At 40.3% G+C, this 23974-nt stretch overlaps 1 protein-coding gene across 3 annotated transcripts in view; it reads left to right on the forward strand.

Annotated features, from left to right (window-relative positions):
- LOC122563513 (receptor-type tyrosine-protein phosphatase U-like) overlaps nucleotides 1-23337 on the forward strand; it is a 374817-nt gene extending 351480 nt beyond the window's left edge. For all 3 annotated transcript variants that reach the window (XM_087976736.1, XM_087976734.1, XM_087976735.1), the window contains 5 exons: nucleotides 241-381; nucleotides 1635-1760; nucleotides 14723-14874; nucleotides 16667-16802; nucleotides 21415-23337. In XM_087976736.1, coding sequence (XP_087832862.1) covers nucleotides 241-381; nucleotides 1635-1760; nucleotides 14723-14874; nucleotides 16667-16802; nucleotides 21415-21486 — 627 coding nt within the window. In that variant the 3' untranslated portion in view covers nucleotides 21487-23337. The remainder of the gene's footprint in view (nucleotides 1-240; nucleotides 382-1634; nucleotides 1761-14722; nucleotides 14875-16666; nucleotides 16803-21414) is intronic.
- Nucleotides 23338-23974: the final 637 nt, after the last annotated feature.

Below are 23974 nucleotides of genomic sequence, written 5' to 3' on the forward strand. Positions count from 1 at the left end.
AAAGAATCAGCACAAGCATGATAGGTAAAATAGTGGCATCCTGTGCTAAACAAATATTTTGTGTAATGATCAGATGCGCTTTATTTGGAAAATGATTAAATTCTAACAGATATGGTGCATTGTGTGATAAGAAACTTTACAGAAGGATAGAATAAATTGGCTGTAAATTAGAAAGGAGAAAACTGTGGATTGGATAGAAGGCTTATTTCTGAATTTCTTTTGCATCTCATTTTCATTTAGAGCTACAGACAAGCAACAGCTTTTGTGGTGACCCCACATCCTTTTCAGAAAGATGCAGCTGACTTTTGGAGACTTGTGTATGACTGCAAGTGTTCTTCAATAATCATGCTGAACCAACTTAACGAATTAAACTCTGCTTGGGTAAGTTAGTGACACAAGAAGAAAAACTGCAAATCAAATTGAGCAACAGGAGGAAACATCATGTTAACACTTTGAGCAGGACACATAACATTCTGGTGAAAGGTATTCCACACACCACATTTCTCTTTCAAATGCAAACCAATCCATTGTGTGTTGCCATCGTTTTTCTACTCAAACTTACTTTTATGTTGAAGTGTGCAATCATCACCTGTAACTCCTAAGAAGCAATCTTGAGAGCTGAATAACCTCCTCCTATATGGTAAATTACTTTGAGACTTGAGGGTGGGATTGTAGCCACTGTATTTAATATGATATTGCAGAATCAGTAAGCAGTGCGGTGTCCCATAAGAATCAAAAATGTTGGAAAAACTCAATAAGTCACAAAGCATTAGTGAACAAAAACAGAGTTAACATTTCAGGTCAATAATGAGGCATTGATTCAGTTTATATCCACTAATGCTACCTGACCTGTTGAGTTTTTCCAGTTTTTATTTTGTTCTTATTCCAGATTTCCAGTGTCTGCAGTATTTCACTTTTGTATTATTGCAGTTGAGCCTTGCAGATAAGCCAGTAGGAGAGACAGCTTGTTTGAAGATAATAGTGAATTTGAAGTTTCTTTGTCACCATTGATGCACTGAGCAGTACCTATCCTGTGGGTGCATTGTTACAGATTTGTCATTGCTACTAATCTGACATCAGAGCTCTATGTCACAGAAATGTATCTGATTAGTGATCACTATCTCTCATTTACACAAATGAAAATTACCATCTTATCCAAATGAGTGTTTGCATCAAGTCAATTTTATGCACTACTTTAATGGAGACAATAACCAATTTGCTTTAAATGGGCTGACATCTCTACGAATATACCAAATAAAGGAATTAAAATTCACTGCAAAAATATCACACTGTTATTTCTACTATAGCTCAATATATTTACTTTATGATACAAAATAGGCTACAGTTTTAAACCAAAATAAATGCAATAAGCCATACAGGATCATAGTAAGATACACTCAAATTTTGAATCTCATTATTTTTAAATGGTACAGAAAGTGTTAGCCTTGCATTGTGGTGCATATACATTGCTATCTTAAAATGCAATAAATCCTATAGTTCCTGAATTTTCTTACATTGTAGCATTGATCATTTTCCATTTTGTCTTGGGGAAGAAATATCTCCAGTATTATGACTTCATATATATTTGGTGATATATTAGTTTTGGCTTTGTTTTCTTGCTTGTCACTTTGCAGCCAGGCTTGCAGTATTGGCCAGAGAGTGGAGTTCAGCAGTATGGACCCATACAAGTAAAATTTATCTCATGCAGAATGAATAAGGAAATCTGTGTCAGCATGTTTGAGGTCCGGAATTTATTACAGGTAAGGTTCTTAGAAATTTCTTACTTCAGAATTACTAAGTGAGAGTGATAATTAGGAATAGTGAATGCTAGCAAGACTCAACCACAGAGCATCCATGGAGAGAGACAGAGAAAAACATAAGTTCATGTGTCGCATCCATCAGTGTTCTGCGATAAAAAGATAGCCAAACTGAAATGCTAACTCTGTTTCTTTCTCTATAGACAATGCCTGAATTGTTGAGTGTTTTCTACATGTACTGGTTTTAGTTCAGATTTTCAGCATTTGTGGTAGTTTGCTTTTACTTAAGAGAAATGGCACAAACACCTGATTGTTCACTATAATCAAGACATTTTTTTGTGTGAATTGTAATGTATTTAGAAAATAAATCTAGGTTGCAGTTGGAATGCTCTGTATTTTATCCATAATGCCTTGAAAGCGCCTTGATATTTAACACTGTTGTTAAAATAGAGCTTTTGTAGTGTATCTCCACGTTTTGGGCTCGACCTCGATGCTCATTATATACCATAATTCAGGTCCAGTGCAGTCTGCAACTCTGTTGTCTCTAGGCCCTAGGCAGGCTTGCTACTCATGGGCTAAATTTCACTATCCTGCAGGAGGAAAATGGACAGTTGAGGATCACCTACTCTGCTGCCACTCCATTTTATTGTTCAACTGATACCTGGTGAAAATGAACTGCACCCACGATGTATCTTTCTATCCTTTCACAACATATTCTGTGGCTGCAGAATGCTGAGAAGCTGTTCTGGGGGAGGTAGTCCCAGTGTCCAGATAATAAATGAAAGGCCAAAACTTATTTTTATTAGTTAGTTGTATGTGAGCATTACAGGGAAGGCCAATGTTTGTTCCTTTCTATAATTTCCATTGAGAATATCGTGGTGAAACACTTCTTTGATCTGCTGAGACATTTGGTGTAGGTTAAATCATAGTGCCAATCAGGAGGCAGTTCCAAGGCAATGATAAAGCAACAGTGAAGGAATGGTGACATTCCTCCAAAGATCATGTGCAGCTTAGAATGGAACACACAGATGATGGTGCTCCGATGCATCTGCTACATTGCTGCAGTGCACCTTGTTGATGGTCACCTGTTAAAACAGAAGGCTTTATTATTGTTCTCATCCTTCTAAATATTTGTGCAAATTAATTTCCTCAATTTGTCAACTTCTAACTTAATGGCATAATTAAATACAGGACTTGCTGTGTAGCAAATACACATCTGCATACATTACACAGATACAGTAATATCACAAGTTGTTCAGAATGGTTAATGAGCAAGTGAAATAAGAGGTGTAAGTAAGGGGGGAGAGAGTTCAGTAGAACTTGTTTAACCAACATGTCACAGAGGATGATTGAGATCATCAGTTCTCATTAACATATTTTTTTAATCACCTTGTTCAGATATGTTGTTACATACCTCTGGAGCAGGTGGGACTTGAACCCAAGCATCTCAGTCAGGGGTAGGGACACTACCACTACAAGAGGGTGAGAGGTAATCAGTATAACTGGGTTCTGGAGACTGGAAAACAGCTGAAGTCAATTAATTAAAATTTTTTTTTAAATCCGGGCTCTGTGGCACAGTGGTTGTACCCTAACCACTGAGCCAGGAGACCTAGGTTTAAAGTCCCACCTACAATAGAGATGTGTAATATCCTTTCTGAGTGGCTTGACGAAAAAATAATTTAGGGGTTCCTATGTTACAGTGATAGTGTCCCTCCCACAGGAACACGAAAGCTGGGTTCAAGTTTGAACTTTTCCAGATATGTGTCATAAAATGTCTGGACAGTTTGATTTAAAAATATCCATAAATACAGGTACACTGAGTGTACTTTTGACTGCAATTTTGACCAAAGAGTCAGGTGAGTGGAATCTTAATACCTTTCCAAACATCTTTATTTTGTTTGTAATGCACATAATATTTAACTGAAAAGTATTATTTAAATTCTAAATTTCATCCAGACTAAGGTATGGGCGGCACGGTGGCACAGTGGTTAGCACTGCTGCCTCACAGCGCCTGAGACCCGGGTTCAATTCCCGCCTCAGGCGACTGACTGTGTGGAGTTTGCACATTCTCCCCGTGTCTGCGTGGGCTTCCTCCGGGTGCTCCGGTTTCCTCCCACAGTCCAAAGATGTGCAGGTCAGGTGAATTGGCCATGCTAAATTGCCCGTAGTGTTAGGTAAGGGGTAAATGTAGGGGTATGGGTGGGTTGCGCTTCGGCGGGTCGGTGTGGACTTGTTGGGCCGAAGGGCCTGTTTCCACACTGTAAGTAATCTAATCTAATCTAATGTAAGTAATCTAATCTAATATAGGGATTAAACAGATCTCCACTAGATTGCAGCTAAAGTCCTACCTGTCCACCTTCTTTCCTATTTATCCGCTCCACCCTTCCCTTTGACCTGTCACTATCACCACCACTACCCCACCTGCATCTACCTATTGCCTTCCCAACTACCTTTCCCCCAGCCCCACCACCACCCCCCCCCCCGCAACCTCCTATTTATCTCTCAGCACCTTTTTCCCCTTCCCCATATTCCTGCTGAAGGACTTATACAGACAGAAGTCCTGTATCATTAGATGTTAGAAGAGTAAAAGTAAGAGGTGGTTTGATTGAAAGATATGAAGATCCTGAGGGACTTGATAGGGTGAATGTGGAAAGGACATTTCCTCTATTGGGAGAATCTAGAACTAGGAGACTGTGTTTTGAAAATAAGGGATTGCCCATTTATAACCCAGAATAGAAGAACCTTTATTTCATTAGGGTTGTGACAATACTATTGCTTTAAGAGGTGTATATTTGTCCTAGTTTTCTTTTATGAAGAAAGATTAAGACAGCAGCCTGTTCCAAGCCAATAAAGTAGATGGCCTGCAGGGTGTTGGGAGACTTTTTTCAAGTTGGAACAATAGAAGCAACATGAATGTGTAGAGTCAGGCTCTCACAGAATAAGGGTTTTAGTTTAGCTTTCAGCAGTTGTTGGGCTTTTGAAGCTGCCATACATCTCTCCCTACTATAGCAAACGCTTGACTTCTCTGTCTACCAGAAATTTTCTTTTGATTTTTATTCCCCCCTGGACTAGAGAAACATTGCATGTGCGATAATCTATTTTATTGAATTTGCCTTTGCCAAGGATATGTTTATGGAATATTACTACACGGAACCAGTTGGTGTTTAGTATTTAAATAATCTGCTAAGTTTTTCAATGGAGTTAGTTATACTAGTAACTCTGCTCCTAATTCAGATATTCATATGTATGTATTGTTGTGGACCAAACAAAACCCCACCAAAATATATTATGAAGATAGCCTAGACCTTAACCTTTCTTTCTTTTAAAGGCAAGTACTAGGTGTTGCATTCCAGATGCAATTTGATCAGTCAAACAACTAGTCTTGAAGCAAAACACACTTTATTCATACACTACAGTTAAATACAACAGAGGCAGAAGAAATTGATATAACAAACTCCATTGGAAAACTTAACAGAATAATACATTATTTAACACCAAACAGTAACTGTTCCAATAAATAACATCCCATCAACACATTGGCAATTTCAGTAAAATAGACATTCACCCAAGGCTGGAATCAAGCCCAGCTCCCTGGTGCTGTGAGGCAGCAGTGCTAACCACTGAGCCACTGTGCCACCCTTGATCTGGTTAGTTTTAACTTCAAGCTTTTTCTTTCTTTAATTTATTAATGTTAACTTGACTTGTTTTATTTTTATCTCTCCATTATCCATTCTCTTGGATTTGTTCCTAAATCTGACTGCCACTCTTATTTTGTTTACATATTTTTAACTTGAAGCCTGTTATCTTGACTTTTTAAGTATTTGTTCTTTTGTGGCCTTGCTTTTCACACTGTTGGCTTTATCCTGCAAAGATTTAAAAAGAATGCTCATTTTGATCAGTCTACAAAATTCATTTGGCTTTCGTTAACAGGGCTTGACCAGAATGTCGACTTGTTGAGTTTGAATGTAAATCCTAGGATGTGTGTTGCCAACTGCAGTGTGCTATCCTTGGTTGGGTATGCATAGCCTGTTTCTTAAAATGAAATGGTACATGCCAAGTCATAAAGAGCACTGAATCAATAGCAGGAGCCAAAGAGCTCAGTCCAGAGGCTAATTGCTAGGATCATATGATAGTTCTATCTCCATTGAGTACTTCTTCTGAACCTACTCACACTATTAGAGGACCACGACAAAACCTGATAAGAGGAGTTAAGAATTCACTGCAACATTAGCTCTGCCTTTTTAATACCAATGTTGAGCACAGGCCCAATAATGAAAACAGGAGCTTATCTCAATATTCAATATCTCACTATTGAAATGATTACCGGTCCCATTTCAGGAATCCGCTTTAAAATACATAAAATAGCTCATCCAGATTTAGTAATGTTCAGGTCACCCCTGTTAAGTAAGGAGAAGTCTTCCCATCAACAGATTTGTCAAAGCATCTGCAACACTAATTTGTTCCCATGCATTAATCACCACCTTAACAGGGAATTTGGAGATAGGGGATATTTAATCAGGAAATAAGATGCTGTGTGGTGCCTTGCCATTGTCTGGCCTGTGCCCAATTATGACCATAGTAGGAATGTTTGTGGATGGCTTTCCTGCTGTGAGACTAATTGAGGCCCGTATGTTGGTATTTAATGCACACTCATCTGTGGCCTGTGCCCTTTGCTGTTTCCTGAGTTTCAGATAGGTGCATTTCCAGCAGTTAGCACCTCTACGTTGATGACCATCAAGAACTGCTGGCCTTTGATTGGGTTTTAGCTCTCCAATTGCAAGATTTCCATCCCTGGGAATTGAGCCCAGGATCCCAATTGCCACTGGCAACTTAAGTATTGAACTGGCATTAAATTGTATGAGACTTCCCCAAAAGTGTTGACAGAGTCTCTTGGACTCCCTGTTACCTGGATTACATTCCACACCTTGTTTCTCTTTTTGATTCACTACTTTTCGTTAATTATCTGACATTTCTCTGCATTGAATTACATTTACCAAACAAACTTACTTGCTAACAAATTCAACCCTTTCCAAACCTGAATTTGTTATTCCTTCGTCTGTGCTATGCCTCTCACTGAAAGTAATTAACATTTTGCTAGATGAGTGCATTGAACTGCTACATATGAATCCATCTGGTAGCAGCATAAAGCACACAGAACCAAGCAATGGTATTATTGGCTATTAATTTCTCATACAACCACTGTTGTTCACAGAGTAGCATGATGGGTCTATCTTTTTATTGTTAAAGCTTCATTTATTTACCAATTACACTGACAGAAGACCATAGGCAAGAAGGTCCATTCAGGGAGGCCTGGCTGATATATAAAAAGAGTGTCAGTGACATTAACACTCTGGTATCTGTCTCTGAATTTGACAGTGCTAAAGTCAAGGACTATCCATGTGTAAATAAAGGGCAACCTGGTGATAAGATATCAGCCTCTATGGAGTTTTCACCCTGAATAGTGGTTGAAAATTAATTCAAGTATGACACTAATCATTTCTGGATAAATGCATATCCTTACCACGCAATTTCAGTTTTGCAAGAAGAGAAGCAGAGATAGAACAGTCTCATTTTGAAGGTGATAGTCATCTGCTTTATCATGGGGGTGGGGCGGGGGAGGAGGGGAGGAGATAGAAAAGAAATAATGAAATGCTTTCTATTCATTGAATTAACTTCCTGAAGGACTTGTCACTGGCTGCTATTATTCCTCTGGTTTGTCTCTGTTTACAGCAAGTAAACATACCTAAGCCTCACTTTCTCTTTGGAAGTATATTGGATGGGGCTGGAGGTTGTTAAAATAAGCTTGCAATTTGCCATTTGGACGCATGTTTGTCAGTTGTTGCCATTATTGGTAGGTTGCTTTTCTCTCAAGCTCTTATTAACATCTTTGCTGGGATCTTAATACAGGTACATGAATTTCACCCTGTACAAGCAAACCATTTTCCTAAAAAAGTAAACTTGATATTTCATGACCAAATTATTTGTTTTCTTTGCAAAAGATAAATATGTTCTCTAAACTCTTCTAAATTCACTTCTTAACTCCAACTACCACTTGTTTTCTAGCTTTTTCTTTGTCATTAAAACCTCAATTGTGTCATTGCCACCCAACCCGTAGAGGCTCTTGTGGTGTAGTGATAATGTCCCTACCTCTGAACCAGGAAGCCCAAATTAAAATCCCACCTGCTCCAGAGGTGGGTTGTAACATCTCTGAACAGGTTACTCAGGAATATCTCCACCCTGCTCATAAATCCAAGATCATCCTTTGTTTAAAGGATCAGGGTATTTTGATATAACACACATTTTGTCAGTGCAAATTGACTATATTGTGATTTATGAATTGTGGACAGTGTTTGGATAACACAAACCTTCTACTGAATGGGTATAACAATTTTCTATAGTTAACTTCAATAGCATGATTTACTATAGCACAGGGTTGCAGAGGAACACAACTGCCATATTATAATGCAGAACGACCAGTTGTCACAAAGGAGGTTTTTGATAGAGATTGTACTGTCTCTCCTCATTCTACTTGAACCTTCTGTAAAGTTTAATACAGCTGACCTCCTCCATACGCCAATACTCACTCCTCTGTAGTCCACATTCCTGATTTCCCTCTTAGCTGATTGCAATCCCTCCTGGCCCAATTAAACCAGTGTATTCCCTGGAATGCACATTCACTTTGGGTGTGTCACAAGACTCTACCTGTTTATGCTTTTTACCCATTTATTTGCTCTCCCTGGATCACACACCCTGTTGGCAGAGGATGAGCTAATGATAACTACATCTGTTTATTGTCGCTTTTCTTGGTGATATCTGGGTCTACGTTTGTTCCATCACCTATGACTCCTTTGTTACTTCTGCATTTGACCAAAGCAAGCATCAAAGAGCACTACCAAAACTGGAATCAATGGGAATCAGGGAAAACGTGTCCTTTAATTGGAATCATTTCTGACATGAAATAAGATGGCTGTAGTGATTGGAGGTCAATCATCACAGCTCCAGGACATCTCTGCAGAAGCTTTCTGGGTTAATTTCCTTGGACCAATAATATTTAGCTGCTTCATCAAATACCTTCCCTCCATCATAAAGGTCAAAAGTTGGGACTTTAGCTGGTGACTGAACAATGTTCAGCAGCATTTATGACTCCTGAAATACTAAAGTGACCAATTTCCAAAAGTAGGAAAACCTGGACAATATCCAGGCTTGTGGTTGACAATTCACAAATAAGGGTCAAAGAATGTGGTGCTGGAAAAGCACAGCCAGTGAGGCAGCATCTGAGGAGCAGGAGAATCAATGTTTTGAGCATAAGCTCTTCATCAGGAATGAGAGGGTGGCCCTAGGGCCTGAGAGATAAATGGGAGGGGGGTGGGGCTGGGGGGAAGGTAGCTGAGAATGCGATAGGTAGATGAAGTTGTGTTGGAAGGTGATAGGAGGGTGGAGCAGATAAGTGGGAAGGAAGATGGAGAGGTAGGACAGGTCAAGAGCACTGCTACCAAGTTGGAGTTGTTCACAAATGAGATTCATGCCATAGAAATGCCAGGCAATGACCATCTCCAACAAGAGAGAATCTAACCATTCGCCTTAGACATTCACCAGGGATCACCATCACTGAATTCCACATGATCAATATCTTCAGGATTACCATTGACCAGAAACTGAACTGAACTAGCCACATAACCAATGGCTACAAGAGTATGTCAGTGACTAGGAATCCTGCAGTGAGTAGGCCAACTCCTGACTCACCAAATTCTGCCTACTATCTACAAGTTGTAAATTAGGAGTATGATGCTTTACTCCCCATTTACCTGGATGACTGCAGTTCCAAAAATATTCAAGAAGCTTGACACTGTCAAGTAAAAAGCAGCCCATTTGACTGGCCCCACATCCATAAATATTCAGTCCCTCTACCATCAATTAAATAGCAACAGTGTGCACTACATACAAGATGCACTAGCTACAAGATGCACTGCAGAAGTTCACCAAGGCCACTTAAACAGTACCTTCCAAACCCATAATCATTATCATCCAGAAGGACAAGAGCATCAGAACACAATCACCCCTGCAATGTTCCCCAAGCCACTTACCATCCTGACTTGGAAATGTATCACTGTTTTTTTCAGTGTCACTGGATTTAGTTCCTAGAATGGCATTGAGGGTCCACCTATCCCAAATGGACTGCAGTTGTTTCAAAAGGCAGCTCACCACTGCCATCTCAAGGGCAACTGTTCAGAAAATGCAGGCCCAACCAGGATGACTGCATAGTTTCATAGCAAGGAATTCAATTCTTATTGCAAACTGTTTTCTTATGACTGAGTTTCTACAATGTACAGATGATCAGGAGCCAAGGAATTTACAAGTTGAGCGCGATTAGTTTTCCAAGAGATAGTAAGGACTTCAGATGCTGGACAGTCAGAATCCATAAAGTGTGGTGCTGGAAAAAGCAGAGCAGGTCAGGCAGCATCCGAGGAGTTGACATTTCAGGCAAGACCTTTCATCAGGACTGCAGAGGGGGAACAAGACTGTGAAATAAATAAATAGTGGGAGGGACGTGGAGCTAGGGGAAAGGTAAGTGGGATGGCGATTAAATAGTTGCAGGTAGGAGGTGTTTGTGATAGGTTGGAAAACGTGAAGCAAATAAATGGGAAGAAAGATGGACAGATAGGTCAGGAGAGCAGTGCTGAGTTGGAGGGTTAGATCTGGGATGGGGAGGGAAGATGTGGAAACTGGTGAATTCAATGTTGAGGCCATGTGGTTGTAGGCTTCTGAGGTGGAAGATGAGGTATTCTTCCTCCAGTTTGCAGATGACCTTGTTTTGGTGTTGGAGGAGGCCCAAAATGGACATGTCACTGGGTGAGTGGGAGTGGGAGTTGAAATGGATGGCCACTGGAAGATGCGGTTGGTTGGTGCATACGGATCTGAGATGTTCCCTGAACGGTTCTGTGAGTTTGCACTCGGTCTCTCTGATATAGAAGAAACCACATTGATAGCAATGGATGCAATAAATGAGGTTCGAAGATATGCAAGTAAATTTCTGCCAGACTTGGAATGATCCTATGGGGCCTTGGATGGGTGGAGAGGGGGTGGGGGGATGCTGTGGGCGTAGGTTTTGCACTTCTTCCTGCAGCAGGCGAAAGTGCCAGGTATGGAGAGGCGGTTGGTGGAGAGTGTGGACCTAATGAGGGGTGATTAGTTCTCTGCTAACTGAACAAGTTGGAACTGGAAACCAGTTGCAAAGATAGTCAGAGAGAGAGAGGCATGCAAGTATATGCAGTTGTCCTCCCCAGCAGAAATTGCCTATTTTCTATGGTCTAAAAACAACTCCAGTTTAGGTTTGAAGAAAATTTGTTACCTTTTCTGCAGCAGTTGAAGTGAGCTGTGACTTTTGAATTAATAAATCGGACATATTTACAAGTGAACTGAACTAATTTCCAGTTTTTCTACCTTGATCAATAATCTATTTTCCCTAATTGGTTTTGTTTGTCTAAGGAGAATTTTATAAATGGATGATAGTTTTAGTTAATGTTATAATGTAATGGTTTATATCTGATTACTTTGTAGCTATACTCTAATTATTTATAAAAAAGATTTGAACACAAAAGGTCCATGCTTCCTATGCACCTTGATCTGAAAGTCATGCACATTTGAGGGACTGTGCATACTTTTATGTTTAAAAAAACTCCTTATATGAATATTGGGTTTTGATTTACAGTGCACTGCTTCAGTAAGTCATAATACCCAAAATGATCAAATGTTCTTGAAGGGAAAAATTGTCAAAAAATAATTTTTAGTCTGTTGAAAAGAAAAGAACTAAAACTTATGTTGAAAGACCATTACAAAAATTCTGTCAACAGAATGGAACAAAATCAACCTTTGTTTTCCCCATCCACTGATAGAGGTAAAGTATTGAAGTAAAATTCTGAATTTAAATGTTTTGGCTTTTGCAGCAGAACATCTCCAGATTCATGTGGGATTTTACCCATGATATTGCAGTCTACTGAACAGCTATGTGGAATTAGACTGCAATACCAGAATAGGTTGACATTCCAAGTTTTAATGAGCTCTTACTGTACACTTAATGTGTAATAAAACCTACTGTGAATAAAATGCTAATTTAGTCACAAAAGTAAAGAAATCCTTTCATACCAACAGTAGAACTCCAGGCTGTGCACAGACAGATTGGAGAGAGCAAGAGATTGAGGATGGCAAAGATATCTCAAGCAATCCTGACAATGAGGTCAACTTATACCTTACAAAGCATCAACCTAATTGATATTACAATAGCACTCACTGCAACAAATACATAAAAAGTGAAAATTCAACATATGGTTTTGCTAATTCACTCGCACATACAACTGGCTTGCCTGTTTCCTAGTGACAGAGCTATGAATAGCTAGCAGTGAATTCTTGTGCTGCCAACAGGACAATCATACAATGGAACTTAGTCATATTAAATTTGGAATATTTAAAAAACATTAACTAAAAAATTCAAAATTCACTCCTTGCCAAATCAAATCCCCAACATTTCTTTTTAATTTACTCGTGGGATGTGGCTGGCTGGACAGCCAACATTTATTGCCCGTCCCTAGTTGCCCTTGAGACGACGGTGAGTTGCCTTCTGCCTCAGTGCAATCCACATGCTTTAGGTAAAGCCCACAATGTCCTTTTGGAGGACATTCCAGGTTTTTTACACAGCAACAGTGAAGGAACAGTGATACCTTTCCAAGTCAGAATGATGTGTAGCTCGGAGGGGGATGGTGGTGGTGTTCCCATATATCTTCTGCTTTATCCTTCACATTAGAAGTGGTCATGGGTTTGGAAGGTGCTGCCTGAGAAATCTTGATTAATTTTCATGGTGCACCTTGTCAATAATACACTGCTGCTACTGAGCATCGGTGGTGAAGGGAGTGGATGTTGTGGATATGGCCTCAATCAAGCAAGCTGTTTTGACTTGGATGGTGTCAGGTTTCTTAAGTATTGAAGCCGCACCTACCCAGACATGTGAGGAGAATTCCCGCACACTCCAGACTTATGCCTTTTAGATGGTGGACAGGATTTGGAGAGTCAGGAGGTGAGTTACTCGCAGCAGTATTCTCAGCCTCTGAGCTGCTATTGTAGCAATTATGTACATGTGGCAAATCAAGTTGAGTTTCTTATCAATGGTAACTCCTAAAATATTGATAGTGAGGGATTCAGTGATAGTAACACGAGTGAATATCAAGGTGTAGTCATGATTTGGAAGTGCCGGTGTTGGACTGGGGTGTACAAAGACAAAAATCACACAACACCAGGTTATAGTCCAACAAGCACTAGCTTTTAGAGCACTGCCTGAAAAAGGAGCAGTGCTCCAAAGGCTGTTACTTCCAAATAAACCTGTTGGGGTACAACCTGGTGTTGTGTGATTTTTATCAAGATGTAGTGGTTAGATTGTCTCATTGAAGATGGTCACTGCTTGGCACTATGTGGCATGAATGTTACTTGCCATTTGCAAGCCCAAGCCTCGAAATTGTCCAGATCTTGTTACGTTTGAACATGGACTGCTTCAGTATCTGAGGAATTACAAATGGTGAACATTATGCAAACATTGGTGAACATCCCCATTTCTGACCCCATCGTGGCCAGAAGGTCATTGATAAAGCAGCTGAAGATGGTTGGGCTTCAAACGCTGACCTGATGAATTCTTGCAGAAATGTTTTAGAGCTGAGATAACTGACCTACTACAACCATAACTGTCTTCCTATGTGCCAGGTATGATTCAAACTAGTGGAGAGTATGCTCCTTGTTTCCATACTCTGCCAAACGTGTCTTTAATGTCAAGGACTATCACTCTCACCTCAGCTCTGGAATTCAGCTCTTTTGTCCATTTTTAAGCCAAGACTGTCACTAGGCCAGGAGCTGAGTGGCCCTGGTGGAACCCAAACTGGGCAAGTTATTGTTGAGTGGGTGCTCCCTGACTTTTTTCTGAACTTTACTGATGATCAAGAGTAGGGCAGTAACTAGTGTGTTTAGATTTGTGCTGCCTTGTGTACATTACTGGCAATTTTCCACATTGGTCAGGATGATGCCATTTTTGGAATGATACTGGGAGTAAGGCTAGGAGTGCAGTAAGTTTTGAAGCACAAGTTTTCAGTTCTATTGCTGGAATGTTGTCAGGGCCCATAACCTTTGCAGTATTCAGTACCTCCAATTCTTGATATCACGTGGAGTGAATTAAATTAGCTGAGGCTAATATCTATAATGCTTAAGACCATTAGTGGAGGCCAAGGTGCATCATCCATTTGGCACTTCTGGCTAAAGATTACTGTGAATGCTTCAGCCTTATCTTTTGCACTTGTGTTGAGTTCTTCCATCATTGAGTGTGGGGATTTTTGTGGAGCTTTCTCCTCCAGTGAGTTGCTTAATTGTCCACGATCATTCACAACTGGATATGACAGGACTGCAGATCTGTTGGTTATGGAATCACTTAGCTCTGTCTATTACTTACTGCTCATGCTGCTTGGCATGCAAGTAGTTCTATTTGGTAGCTTAACTAGGTTGACACCTTATTTTTAGGTACACCTGGTGCTGAGCATGGCATGCCCTCCTGCACTCTCCACTGAAACAGGATTGATCCCATGCTTGCTGGCAAGGTTAAGTGGGGGGTATATGCCAGGCCATGAGGTTGCAAATTATACTGGAGTACAATTCTGATGTTATTGATGGTCCCCAGTGCCTCATGGTTGCTCAGTTGTGATAGTTCTGTTCAAAGTCTAACTCATTGAGCAGCGTGATAGTGCTACACAACATGATGGAAGATACTCTCAATGTGAAGGTGCATCTTAAACATCTTCCACTTGAAATCTATTGACTAAATAAATTAATGAAGAGGGTTATTATTTCAGCTGCTATAATAAATACACAATTATAACTTGAGGTTAAATTGAAACTCAAGTTCTTAATACTAATTATTCATGTTGTCTTGGTTACAGGAAAATTATCTGAAAGTGAAACATTTCCAATACCTTCAGTGGCCTACAAACAGCTGTGTACCCAAATCCAAGAAATCATTCTTCAACCTACTGAGGACAGTTGAAAAATGGCAGGCAAGATGTGGTGATGGACGAATTGCCATTCACCGTTTGTAAGTAATTTAGCCATTGGCCATTTCTCATATTTGAAGTAGGTGACCATATAGATTAATGGTTGAGATGTCTAAAGGTTAACGTTGCATGTTTATTGATGGCACAACACACTTTCAACTAAAAGACTAAGACCTCAAATCAAGTATTCAAACTCGCAGTAGTTGTCTTGTGAACAAATTGCTATCTAAATATTAAATATTTTATCTCATTATGTGAGAAAAGGGTCAAGACCACTTGTTTCTAGCTTGCGAAATATGCCTGATTGATAAACAGTTCAGCTAATATCAGCTGTGGACAATATTTTGATTTGAATTGACATGTTGCAAGTCAATTGCAACAATGAAGAACTTAAAGAATAAATTGAGAACTTTTATTTGTTAAATAAACTCTTGTTAATCTACTTGTGTAAAAATTGAATACTATTTTAAACACTTGTCATGACAAGCTCCCTTTGGAAAATCTGCTCTAATACTCACAAACTGTATATGTAATCCTCCAAACGTTCCCTTTCTTCTGGTGTCCTTTTTTATCAATTTGTTTTTGCTAGACTGAGCTTATCAGGTTCTGGCACTGTATCTGAGCACAGTATTCAAAGCTCACATTTGAAGATTTTCATGTTAAAATCTCATCTTAACTGTGGTTTAAAGTTACCTTTGCTTCCCTATGATGTTTTTCATTGGTTGTCTGACTGGATACGAGCTGAAAATGTGTTGCTGGAAAAGCGCAGCAGGTCAGGCAGCATCCAAGAAGCAGGAGAGTCGATGTTTCGGGCATGAGCCCTTCTTCAGGAATGCTGCCTTCTCCTGCTCCTTGGATGCTGCCTGACCTGCTGCGCTTTTCCAACAACACATTTTCAGCTCTGATCTCCAGCATCTGCAGTCCTCACTTTCTCCTGTCTGACTGGATACCAAAGAAGAAGTTCAAAGTTCCATTTTGAAAGGAAGAGGAAAAAACTAAGAATACCAGACGCTTGGATTAGCAGCAGTAACAGGTTTTCCTGTATTTTCCTGAATCACATTGACAGGCTTAAAAAGGCAGTTAGTAACTGCAGGAAAAAGCCATTTATTATGATTTTTCACATGGCTAATTAAAGGCCAGACTCACTATCAAATTAAGGTTGGTGGATCAACTGAGGCCTTCCAGCTTGAAAACAGCTGCATGCATGCAGTGGAAGAGAAATGAGGGAAGCTCTCTCAAACATGTTAAATTTGAAATTAAACAAAATAGCCTTTGCTGTCAAGCTACCACAGCAGGGGAGAGATATATATACTTAGGGTGACTGGGAAACCCCACTGTAATAGCTACTGCTGCATCTAAGCAGGCAGGGTGAGCCTATAGGCCTGCCTAGAATGCTGACCTACCCAATGAGCTGCAGGGAATCTACTTTTGGTAGCTAAACTACCCATGAGGCTGGAACCTATCAGTTTAATTCAGTTGGCCTTATGTGATTGCTAATTATTTTGGTTACTTGCTGTATTCAGGTGGGTATGCCTACCTCTCCACCTTATTTTGGCTCTGGGAAAATGGCTCAAGAGAAGGATGGTATTGAGATAGCTGACATGCCAGTTTCTTGGCACTAACTGTAACTTTCAGCACTTCCCACATGCATTTCTTTCCCAGGCGAGGCTGCAAGTTCAGCGTACCATTTCTGTCAATATATTATAAATGCTTCATTCCTGGTGGCTGTAAATTTATCCAACTGTACATTTGGATGAATAATTCTGGTAATGGGCAGGAATTTTAATAGAGGAAAGATTAATAGCCTGTTTAATCTTCAACTGTCTTGTTTAGGAATGGAGAAGGGGACAGTGGAGTATTCTGTGCTTTGATTTCCATCATGGAGATGATCAAATACCAAAAGATGGTGGATGTTTTTCACACAGTGCAGACATTACGCCACAACAAACCAAACATGGTTGAATCCCTGGTGAGTGGAACTGTGCAGATCAAACCAGAGGTGCCTTCCAAAATCCATAAATCAAATTTTCACAGAGACAGGATCGGATTTACACAATTATGAATTGTTGGGGTTGCAGCCTTTGAATGTGAAGTGCTTTGAGAAACGGGTAGTTTTGTGATATGTGTGTACGTATTTTGTATCTGTTAGTCAAAGATGCACATTGTAAGGGAACTCTGCAATTATGACCTCAAAATCTGGTGATGTTAGGTTAATCGAAAGTTTCAAAATTGGGATCATTAGATTAGTGTGAGATTATACTGATGACTAAAATTCAACACTGTTTCACAATTTATCATTTAATTCCAAGTTTTGATCAAAAGCCAAATTGTTTTCGTACAATTTGCAAAGGCTTCATACAATGCAGGTTTGGTGACATTTCAAATTTACTCATTGAGATTTGTATAGCAATTTAGTATATAGGAAATCAGGTGGAAGACTACACTTAGCCCGTCAGTTGGACTACAGTACTCCAAAACTCTGCAATTTTCACCCATGATATTTTGAATTTATATATTTACAAATAGTCTTTTCTGACCACAGGATACTCCAAATAAAGTTCCTTTGTGCTGCAGTCTTTGTTGTAATGTGGGAAATACAGCAGCCAATTTATCTATTTCAACATTCTGTACACAGCAATGTAATAAGAGCAGATTATCTGTTTTTGTGATGCTGACTGAGGACCAAATACTGGCTAGGACACCAGGGAAAACTCTGGTGCTCTTCTTTATATAGAACCTTAGAATCATTGTTTTCACCCCAAAAAAGTTAGACAAAGATTTAATATTGCTTATTAAAATAGCATTTCTTAGAGTCATAGAGATGTACAGCACAGAAACAGACCCTTCGGTCCATGCCGACCAGATATCCCAACCCAATCTAGTCCCACCTGCCAGTACCTGGCCCATATACCTCCAAACCCTTCCAATTCATATACCCATCCAAATGCCTTTTAAATGTTGCAATTGGACCAGCCTCCACCACATCCTCTGGCAGCTCATTCCATACACACACCACCCTCTGCATAAAAATATTGCCCCTTAGGTCTCTTCTATACCCTTTCCCTCTCACCCTAAATCTATGCCCTCTAGTTCTGGACTCCCCCACCCCAGAGAAAAGACTTTGTCTATTTATCCTGTCCATGCCCCTCATAATTTTGTAAACCTCTATAAGGTCACCCCTCAGCCTCCAACGCTCCAGGGAAAGCAGCCCTAGCCTATTCAACCTCTCCTTATAACTCAAATCCTCCAACCCTGGCAACATCCTTAAATCTTTCTGAACCCTTTCAAGTTTCACAACATCTTTCCATTAGGAAGAAGACCAGAATTGCACGCAATATTCCAACAGTGGTCTAACCAATGTCCTGTGCAGCCACAACATGACCTCCCAACTCCTGTACTCAATACTCTGACCAATAAAGGAAAGCATACCAAACATCTTCTTCACTATCCTATCTACCTGCGACTCCACTTTCAAGGAGCTATGAACCTGCACTCCAAGGTCTCTTTGTTCAGCAACACTCCCTAGGACCTTACCATTAAGTGAATGCTAAGATTTGCTTTCCCAAAATGCAGTTCCTCGCATTTATCTAACTTAAACTCCATCTGCCACTTCTCAGCCCATTGGCCCATCTAGTCAAAATCCTGTTGTAATCTGAGGTAACCCTCTTCGCTGTCCATACACCTCCAATTTTGGTGTCATCTGCAAACTTACTAACTATATCTGTTGTGCTCACATCCAAATCATTTATATAAATGATGAAAAGTAGTGGACCCAGCATCGATCCTTGTGGCACACCATTGGTCCAGTCTGAAAAACAACCCTCCATCATCACCCTCTGTCTTCTACCTTTGAGCCAGTTCTGTGTCCACTTGGCTAGTTCTCCCTGTATTCCATGAGATCTAACCTTGCTAACCAGTGTCCCATGGGGAACCTTGTTGAACGCCTTACTGAAGTCCATATAGATCACATCTACTGCTCTGCCCTCATCAATCCTCAAAAAACTCAATCAAGTTTGTGAGACATGATTTCCCACGCACATGTTGACTATCTCTAATCAGTCCTTGCCTTTCCAAATACATGTACATCCTGTCCTTCAGGATTCCCTCCAACAACTTGCCCGCCATCGACGTCAGGCTCACTGGTCTATAGTTCCCTGGCTTGTCCTTACCACCTTTCTTAAACAGTGGCACCACGTTAGCAACCTCCAGTCTTCCAGCACCTCACCTGTGTCTATTGATGATACAAATATCTCAGCAAGAGGCACAGCAATCACTTCCCTAGCTTTCCACAGAGTTCTAGGTTACACCTGATCAAGTCCTGGGGATATATCCACTTTTATGCATTTCAAGTAATTCAGCACTTACTCTTCTGTAATATAGACATTTTTCAAGATGTCACCATCTATTTCCCTATATCTTCCATGTCCTTTTCCACAGTAGGTAGATAGGATAGTGAAGAAGGCATTTGGTATGCTTCTGCATTCCTCAAAACTTCATGCAATTATCATTTAAGCAAGTCTTTGGAGTGAAGCAGTCGAAAATGCTATTCATTCAGCTACAAGTAAGACAGCTTTGACTTTGGATCAGGTAACACTAAATCATGATCAGAATTTAAGGTTCAGGCTATTTATATTGTTTATAACTTCCCTGTTCAAAATTATTGACTGAGGTCCATCATAACACTATATTGCCACTGATGCACATCCACAGTAGCCTACACTGAATGAAAATTTAAGGTACATCTTGCGCGTATTTTTCTTTAACATGGAGCACCTACTGAATATTAAATGACTGTAGTAATAAACATCGCTATTGTCTTTCAATTTATTTGGAACTACAACAGAGTGCTTTCTATGATAATTATAACATAGAGCTAGTAATTACCAGTAAATCTTAATTCATCATTATTTGAAACATCACAAACAAAATAAAAGGGGTAATTTTTGTGATGAATTGTTCCCAATACAGAGAAACCTCGATTATCCGAACGAGATGGGCAGGCATATTTTGATTGGATAATTGATTATTCGGTTAATTGATTCAATACCTCTCCTCTGGGGCTCGATGTTTTCTGAAGTTTCCTTTTTCCTCACTGTGCCTGCCTTGTGCCCTCCCTCTGTCTCAGGCTTGGTTTCTGAGCAGACACACACTTGTGTGTAAGGGAGCTGCAGTATTGCTGAAGCCTCCCACCACCCCCCACCAATCAGTTCAATGGGATTGACAGCAAGCACTTGCTTAGTCCGCTCCCTGGTCAGGAGACTAGGCAGCAGCACACCGCGACGAGCCCCCACCTCCCCCCACCCTGTCCACCCCCCCCAACCCTGCCCCCATCCGGCCCCAATCCGCCCCGTCCGCCCCCCCAACCCTGTCCAAAACCTCCCCCAAACCACTCCCACCTACAGTCTGCCTGCCCTGTCCACGCCCCTGACTCCATCCGACCTAGCCGCCCCCATGCGCTCCTGCTCCTGACAACCCCCATGAGCCCCTGTCCACCCCCACATCCGCCCCATAACCCCATCCTACACTGCCCTCCCATCTCTCCCCACCCAGCGTCCATGCCCCCGCCTTCATCCATTAGCCCCCCCCCCCCACCTCTCCAAAGCAGCCAGACTTGACAGTAAGACTGCTGCTGCCTTTTGGGTGGGGGGGGGAATGTTTCTCAAAATAACACACACACACATAACTTTTTTACTGCAATGTTTTGACAGGTTCCACCTTTGCCCTGTACAGGGTAATGTTGAAGAGATTATCTGGGGAAGTGGAGTTTAGCGTACACCCCTGTGTAGAACTCCAGGGAAAGTGTGGGGGGAGAGAGAGAGAGTGTCATTTGGAGATGGTGCCTGGACTCCCATCAATGTCCAGGACTGTTCTCAGCAGCGTTTCAGTGAGCCGGGTTCATTTTTAATCATTGTAAACAAAAGACGCGATCAGTGTTGAAACAGCTTTTTGATGTAATGCTTCTATTGGGACCTTGAGATCTTCTTCAGATAGTCTGAAATTCAGATAATTGATATTCAGATAATCGAGGTTCCTCTGTAACTGTTTCTAAAGAAACATGCTGGTTTGGGTTTCAATGTACAAAAAATGTGTCCTGTGCTGCAATCATTTAGATTTGTCATTGGCAGCTGCATGTTAGATATTTACAGAAAGACATAATCAGTTATTTTGGAGGGAGTGTTGAACAGTTAACTTCAACCAACTAAAATTCTATTTATAAGATAAAACAGAAACCAAGCGCTGGAAAACCTTAACAGCTCTGGCCACATCTGTAGAGAGAGAAACAGAGTTAATGTTTCAAATTCAGTATGGCTCTTTAAATACTTTCAAATGTGGACATCAGGTGAAGCCAAAATTGAGATAAATTTGATGCCCTGCTCACCTGAGAAAAATGGCCAGTCAGGGTTGGTGCCAGAGAATGACAAAAGACCCTGGAAATGTACAGTAAGAATTAAGTAAGACATTTAGTAGACAGGAAAAGAACTAGGAAATTTGCAAGACTGAAAAAAGCTGATAGGGGAAATTTTAGATGATGAAACTAGATCTAGAGCTAAACTTGTATTTTTGTTTTTTTTATTTTTCAGGAACAGTACCAGTTCTGCTATGACATAGCACTTGAGTACTTGGAGTTCTGGGAAGTAAATGGCAAAGAATAATCGGTATCCTAAAAGCATGTGTTTTTTTTGTTTAACTTTTTCAAACATGCTTTGTGATACACAGATTGGATTGCACATTCTTCAGTACCTGACTGTCAATCCAGATCTGGCCTAAACCACTGATCTTCAGCCAATATTTCAAATAGATGCCATGCATAGTGAATGAGTGAATTTTCCAACTGTTGCAGGTTAAAACTGCTACACTTTACCTGCACTGAAAAAGGATTTCAAACATGGCCTTTGATGAATTCCGTTCAGGACATGGTAGTAAGATTATATGTAATGTGCTAATTGATGTCTTGTCTAAATGGCTTTTCTCAACAGTTGAATTTATCATCTTCTGTGTGACTTATGTTGCAATGATGGTGGTGGAAAATCTAATTTTTACTTTAGTTTTGAATTATTTCACCTTTTCTCACTCAGGTAAAAATTGATTTTCCCTGTCATTTGGTGATCTGAGGTGTTTAACTCTGTGCAACAATTTACAGCCAAGGATTTGTGCTTTATGCATAATTTATGACTTATTAGTGATAGGCAGCATAGCTTTGTGCAGGGCAGACTGTCTCAAACTGATTAAATTTTTTGAGGAAGTGGCAAAAATGACTGAGTGTAGGTTGGTGGATGTTGTTTATGTAGGTTTTAACAAGGCCTTTGACAGGGTCCCTCATGGCAGGCTGATCCAGAAGGTAAAATCACATGGGAACAATGGTGAGCTGACAAGATTGATTCAGAACTGGCTTGGCCATATTAGATGGAGTAGTGATGAAAGGGTCTTCATCTAATTAGAGATCCAGGTAGTGTTCAGCAGATATCAGTGCTGGGACCCTTATTTGTTTGTGTGTGTGTGTGTGAGCATATATATGTGTGTGTGTGTGTGTGTGTGTGTGTGTGCACGTGTATAAATAAATAAATGATTTGGAGTATGATGTAGGTGATCTGGTCAGTACATTTGTGGATGACCCAAATATTGTGGGAGCTCTGGTTGGTGAGAAGGATTGCCAGAGGATACAGAAGGATCTAAATACGCTGGAGACTTGGCAGAGAAATGGCAGATGGAATTTAATCTGGACAAATGCAAGGGAGAAGTAATCAGTAAACAGCAGAAATCTTAGAAGGATTAACAGAAGAATCTAGATGTAAAGGTCCACACTTCCCTGGAAGTGGGAATCCAAGTGGATAAGGTGGTCAAGGCAGCATATGGCATGCTTGCCTACATTTGGGAAATAGAGTATAAAAATTGGTAACTCATGTATCTGTAGAGAACTTTAGTTGGACCACATTTGGAATATTATGTATAGTTCTGGTTACCAGATTACTTTGGAGTGGGTACTGAAACTGGTTTACCAGAATGTTGTCTGGTTTGGAGGTTTTTAGCTAATGAGGAGAGATTGGGCAAACCTGGTTTGTTTTTACTTGAAACATCAGAATCTGAGAGGCAACGTGATAGAAGTTTACAAAATTGAGAGGCAGGGTTAGAATGAATAGTCAAAGTCCTTTCCCAGGATAGAAATATTAACTACTAGGGGGTATGGGTTTAAGATGAATGAGGGAAAAAATAAAGCAAATGAGAGAGGCAAGTTTCTTTTTAAATACAGACTATAGTAGGGAATAGAGGGATATTTACCACATGAGGCAAAAGATCTTTCGTTTGGAAAGGTGCTGTATATCTGTGCATACTTGGTGTGCCGTATGGCCTGTGCCTGTTGCTGTATTGTTGAATATGATTCAGTGAATCTTTTTAAACTATATTATGTAAAGGGTCCTGACACTTTTGCTTCAGGGCTTCAGTGATAATGTCAGCTGGATTTTTGCTGAAAGTGAAACAATAAATGTGGAATGATTGCAAACCTGTTTCAGTGGACATTGTTTATTTATTTTTTAAAATCTGGCAATGCTTAAGTTGCATTATTCAGACGGCTTCACAAATATTTAAATTATAAGGGCTTTTAGTCATTTGGCATTCTCTTTTTCATTTCTTCCCCTTTTCCATGACTCACCTTACACGTGGTTAATCATTGGAGCTTCCAATAAAGCCTCCTCTTGGGCCTAAACGTTCTGGTCCATATATCAATGTCATAACAACTTGGATACCATTCCATAGAACATAGAACAATACAGCACAGAACAGGCCCTTCGGCCCACGATGTTGTGCCAAACATTTGTCCTAGTTTAAGCACCTATCCATGTACCTATCCAATTGCCGCTTAAAGGTCACCAATAATTCTAATTCTGCCACTCCCACAGGCAGCGCATTCCATGCCCCCACCACTCTCTGGGTAAAGAACCTACCCCTGACATCCCCCCATACCTTCCACCCTTCACCTTAAATTTATGTCCCCTTGTAACACTCTGTTGTACCCGGGGAAAAAGTTTCTAACTGTCTACTCTATCTATTCCTCTGATCATCTTATAAACCTCTAGCAAGTCACCCCTCATCCTTCGCCGTTCCAATGAGAAAAGGCCTAGCACTCTCAACCTATCCTCGTAT

This window comes from Chiloscyllium plagiosum, unplaced genomic scaffold (assembly GCF_037043375.1).
Source record: "Chiloscyllium plagiosum isolate Xiang-an unplaced genomic scaffold, Cpla_swu_hap1 HiC_scaffold_30, whole genome shotgun sequence".
In the NCBI taxonomy this organism is placed as follows: Eukaryota; Metazoa; Chordata; class Chondrichthyes; order Orectolobiformes; family Hemiscylliidae; genus Chiloscyllium; species Chiloscyllium plagiosum.